The 4,869-nt window shown below is 58.8% G+C and overlaps 2 protein-coding genes across 2 annotated transcripts in view; one reads left to right on the plus strand and one right to left on the minus strand.

Moving 5' to 3' along the window:
* The window catches only part of HSPG2 (heparan sulfate proteoglycan 2), a 142,339-nt gene extending 138,698 nt beyond the window's left edge, over window positions 1-3,641 (plus strand). The window contains exons 97-102 of the mRNA XM_011990146.1: window positions 1,116-1,191; window positions 1,280-1,358; window positions 1,519-1,589; window positions 1,691-1,774; window positions 2,173-2,276; window positions 2,404-3,641. Of these exons, the coding sequence (XP_011845536.1) occupies window positions 1,116-1,191; window positions 1,280-1,358; window positions 1,519-1,589; window positions 1,691-1,774; window positions 2,173-2,276; window positions 2,404-2,576 (587 nt within the window). The 3' untranslated portion in view covers window positions 2,577-3,641. The remainder of the gene's footprint in view (window positions 1-1,115; window positions 1,192-1,279; window positions 1,359-1,518; window positions 1,590-1,690; window positions 1,775-2,172; window positions 2,277-2,403) is intronic.
* The window catches only part of LDLRAD2 (low density lipoprotein receptor class A domain containing 2), a 9,259-nt gene continuing 7,048 nt past the window's right edge, over window positions 2,659-4,869 (minus strand). Inside the window, exon 4 of the mRNA XM_011990132.1 lies at window positions 2,659-3,683. Within this exon, the coding sequence (XP_011845522.1) occupies window positions 3,670-3,683 (14 nt within the window). The 3' untranslated portion in view covers window positions 2,659-3,669. The remainder of the gene's footprint in view (window positions 3,684-4,869) is intronic.

A 4,869-nucleotide genomic window follows, 5' to 3' on the forward strand; every position in this document is an offset into this window, starting at 1 on the left:
TTGTAGTGAACCAAGATTGTGCCACTGCACTCCAGCCTGGGCCACAGAGCAAGACTCCATCTCAAAACAATAAATAAAATAAGACATATCTATATATAATCTTCATTCATAGGGTTGTCGTAAGGATTGAGTTAAATGCAATGGTGTCTGTGGCTGGATGGGACACTCACCGCACAGGCACATCGTAGGTGCTTGGTAAATGTCAGCCGTTCTCCTCATCATTTGGCAGAGGGTAGGAGAGGGTCCCCTACTCTTGCCCCCTGCCAGAGCTACTATGGCCACTGCCAGCCTGTAGGATGGGTCGTGAACAGATAGGGCTGGGGGTGGTAGAGCCACACACAGTATGGACATCAGGGCTAAAAGGTCCAGGTTGCAATCTTAGTTCCCCCCACATCCTGGGCCAGTCACTCGCCTGAGCCTGCCTGCCCATCTGTAAGATGGAGAGAACACCAAGGCTCTGAATCATTTATTGCCATGGTCCAAGGTGACCAACCATCCCAGTAGCTCCAGACTGAGGGGTTTCTTGGGATGTGGGACTTTCAGGGCTAAAGCCAGACAGAACTTGGCAAGTAGAATGGCGCGTCACCCAACATGGATCCTGTTGACTGCACAAAATAAAATAAAATGCATTGATTTAAGGAAAGCAATTATGCTGAAGTAATCAAAACATTTTTTAAGTTTTCTGACTTGCTCTATGTGTGCTTCTTTATTAATACATCAAATAACAAGATCCGGTGGTCTCAGTAGCTACCACAGTTTCAAAGCAGCAATATGTGTAAATGATATTTTGAAATACTTGCAGCTACTGTAATGTGATAAGCAAATATTAGTAACAAAGTTGCAGGTCCTACCACTACTACTTTGGTTTCTTGCCTACATCTCACTGAAAGAACTGCTCAATTTCAGTGAGAAGTGAGTGAAATTGAGGTGTAATGCTTTCCCATCCAAAGTCACAGGCCCCCTGAATTCTGTCGACAACTCCCTTGGGTCCCCAGGGACTGCAGGCTCACAGCCCCCTAGTCCTTCATGTTGGCGTGGAGGTGGGGGTCAGTGGAACTGACTGGGGATTGATGCCTGATGTGGCAGGTGTGGCACCATCCCCCTCTCTCCCGCAGATGCCCCTGGGCAATACGGAGCTTATTTCCACGATGATGGCTTCCTTGCCTTCCCTGGCCGTATCTTCTCCAGGAGGTGAGACTGGCGTTGGGAGAGCCCGTGGGCCTAATGGGGAGGACGGGAATCTGGGACTTCTGTCCCCTCACCCACTCTTCCTCCGCAGCCTGCCCGAGGTGCCCGAGACCATCGAGCTGGAGGTTCGGACCAGCACGGCCAATGGCCTCCTGCTCTGGCAGGGTGTGGTGAGTGTGGGCATCCGGCCAGACTCTTGGGGCTCCTGGGGCAGGAAGCTGGCTTCCTGGTGGCCAGAGTGGTGGGGAGAGGGGAAAGCGGAGCCTCCTGGCCTCGGCAGCCTCCGCTCTCCAGGCTGGGGACCCCAGAGACCCTGTGCTTCCCTGGCAGGAGGTGGGAGAGGCTGGCCGAGGCAAGGACTTCATCAGTCTCGGGCTTCAAGATGGGCACCTTGTCTTCAGGTGGGTCCGGGCACCTGGCCCTTCCTCTCCCTTCCCTGGTCCCAGCACCCCACCCCCCCATCCTGCCCCACCTCACACTTCTTGGGCCTGGATGACTACAGGTACCAGCTGGGTAGTGGGGAGGCCCGCCTGGTCTCTGAGGACCCCATCAATGACGGCGAGTGGCACCGAGTGACAGCACTGCGGTAAGGGACCCTGCCGGGCACTCGGGACGGGGCCCAGTGTTCTGGAGTGGGGCAGGATGCCCCCCACCATGGGCAGAGAGGCAGGCATTGAGCTCTGTGGAGACAGAACTTAAAGCCAGGAGAGGGGAGAACCCACCAGCCAGGGCTCAAGCTTCCATCTCAGACTGCACGCCGCTGGGGGCAAGCGAGCGCCCTCGGGGCAGGAGGAAACCTGGGCGCAGAAACGAGGAAGATGCCTTCGTGGGGCCGATCTCTTGTTCAGCGGGGGAAAGAGAGCTTGGGGAACAGGGACAGACTTCTGAGTCTGGAATCTCGGTGCCAGAGGGAGGGGACTCTGTCGTGGCGCTGGGGAGGACCGGGGAGTTTGTGGGAAGGGGCCTGACCCAGGTCCATTGCAGGGAGGGCCGAAGAGGTTCCATCCAGGTCGACGGTGAGGAGCTGGTCAGCGGCCGGTCCCCAGGTCCCAACGTGGCAGTCAACGCCAAGGGCAGCGTCTACATTGGTAAGTCTGGGGCTCCTTCTCAGGGCAAGGGCAGGAACAGCACTCCCTTGGGACTGGAGCTCACCCGGCCTTCCTCGCCTCCTGGGCTGCTGGAGCCCACAAGCCCTGTCCTCTCACCTCCTGGCAGGCGGAGCCCCCGACGTGACCATGCTGACCGGGGGCAGGTTCTCCTCAGGCATCACAGGCTGTGTCAAGAACCTGGTGCTGCACTCGGCCCGACCCGGCGCCCCGCCTCCACAGCCCCTGGACCTGCAGCACCGCGCCCAGGCCGGGGCCAACACACGCCCCTGCCCCTCGTAGGCACCTGCCTGCCCCACACGGACTCCTGGGCCGCGCCCCAGCCCGACAACGTCGAGTATATTATTATTAATATTATTATGAATTTTTGTAAGAAACTGAGGCGATGCCACGCTTTGCTGCTACCGCCCTGGGCTGGACTGGAGGTGGGCACGCGACCCCCACCCACACAGCTGGGCAAAGCCACAAGGCTGGCGGGCAAGGCAGGTTTGATGGGAGTAGGCGCCTCAGAAAGCCACCAGGACTTGGGGTCAGGAACGGTGGCTGGGTGGGCCCAGAACTGCCCCCACTCTCCCCCTACCCACCAATGGAGCCCCCAAGATAGAGCTGGGTGGCCTGTTTCTGTAGCCCTTGGGCAGTTCTCACTCCTAGGAGAGCCAACCTCGGCTTGTAGGCTGGTGCCCCACAGCTACCTGAGACGGGCATCGCAGGAACCTCTGCCACCCACTCAGGATTGGGAATTGTCTTTAGTGCCGGCTGTGGAGCAAAAGGCAGCTCACCGCTGGGCAGGCGGTCCCCATCCCCACCAGCTCGTTTTTCGGCACCCCCACCCACCTCCACCCAGCCCCTGGCACCTCCTCTGGCAGCGTCCCCTTCCTACCACGCCCTCCTCCTGGCCTGCATTCCCACCCCCTTCTGCCAGCACACAGCCCAGGGTTCCTCCCTCAGGGGCTGTAAGGGAAAACCCACCCCAACTCTTACCAGGAGCTGCTACAGGCAGAGCCCAGCACTGAGAAGGCCCCGCCCACCGGGCCTTGCCCACCCCAGGCCACATCCCCACTCATCTGGAAGTGAAGGCCCAGGGACTCCTCAGATGCCGCTGGTGCCCAGGAAGAGCTAGTGCCTTGGGTGGGGGAAAGCAGAACTCACAACTGGGAGAGAGAGGAGGGGGATAGGACCCCCGACCACCCTGCCCCATCTGCGGGAGCCTGAAGCTCCAGCTCGAGTGCCATCCTGCCAGTGGCTCCCAGACTGTGGGGTTGGGACGCCTGGCCTCTGTGTCCTAGAAGGGACCCTCCTGTGGTCTTTGTCTTGATTTTTTCTTAATAAACGGTGCTATCCCCGCCAGGGGCCTCCCGTGTCTTTGATGAGGGCTTCACTCAGTGGAGTCTGTGGGTGGGGCAGAGCGGGGCAGGTGAGATCTGGGGGTGAAGCAAGGTGTTTTTGGATCAGTGAGGCTCCCAGACGCCCAACCCTGTGAGGCAGGAATCGTCCTATTTTCTGGAGGGGCAGCTGAGTCTCAGAGGGTCAGGAGGCCTGTCCAGCATCAGACAGAGAGCCAGGTTAGAACCCGAGGAGTCTGTCTGACCCCAGAGCCTAGTCCCATTCCCATGTGCCCAAAGCCCTCTAGGGATGGCCTCCCTGACCCTGGAAGGCTGGGCCACTCAGCTGCAGCCCCCTGGGGAGACCTGGCTGGGACATGGGTAGCAAATGGCAGATGTGCTGCAGCGGAGGCAGAGGCCACAGGCGCCAGGTTGCCAGGCCAGCCAGCTAGGAGAGCACCAGCACCAAAGGAGGCCCATGAGGAGGCCAGCAGAAGCCAGGAGCATCGAGGAGGCCAGCACCACCCCTCGGAGCTGGGGGCCTGTGGGAAGAGAAAGTCCACTCAGGCCTTGGCCTGGGCCCACTGCCCCTGTCTCCATCACCTGGAGAGGGACAGGTGTGATTTTGGCGGGGAGAGTAGGAGCAGGGTGTAACCTTCCAAAGCTGCGTCCTGTCTCGTGGGGTCCCTGCCTGCTGGGGGACTCCTCTCAGCTGCAATCCGGAGGGATCCTGCGGACCCAAGAGCTGGAGAGGGAGTCGGAGAGCTGGAGGTGTGGTGGTCTGTACTTCCTGTCTCGCTGGCCACCGGAGAGGGACCTACATGGGAAAGAACAGAACTAGCACACTGAGAACTGCCTTTTCTGGGGCACTTGCGTGTTTCATTCAGTCTTCACAAGACTTCCCTAGTTTGTCACTCTTTGTGTTTCCATTTTACAGAGAGGTTGTCACTTGCCAAGGTCACTTAGCTGGAAGTGATAGGAGGACTTGAATTCACACGGTCTGGCTCCAGGGCCTACGGTCTATGAGTGGAGCTACTTCTCAAGGAAGAGGGTGTACATGTACTGAGCATTGAGGCAGGGTCTCACTCTGTCGCCCAGGCTGGAATCCAGTGGCGCAGTCACCACTCACTGCAACTTCTGCCTCCCAGGCTCAAGCGATCCTCCCAGCTCAGCCTCCTGAGTAGCTGGGACTACCAGCACACGCCACCACACCTAGCTAATTTTTTTATTTTTTGTAGAGACAGGATCTCACT

Source organism: Mandrillus leucophaeus, unplaced genomic scaffold (assembly GCF_000951045.1).
Source record: "Mandrillus leucophaeus isolate KB7577 unplaced genomic scaffold, Mleu.le_1.0 Scaffold370, whole genome shotgun sequence".
In the NCBI taxonomy this organism is placed as follows: Eukaryota; Metazoa; Chordata; class Mammalia; order Primates; family Cercopithecidae; genus Mandrillus; species Mandrillus leucophaeus.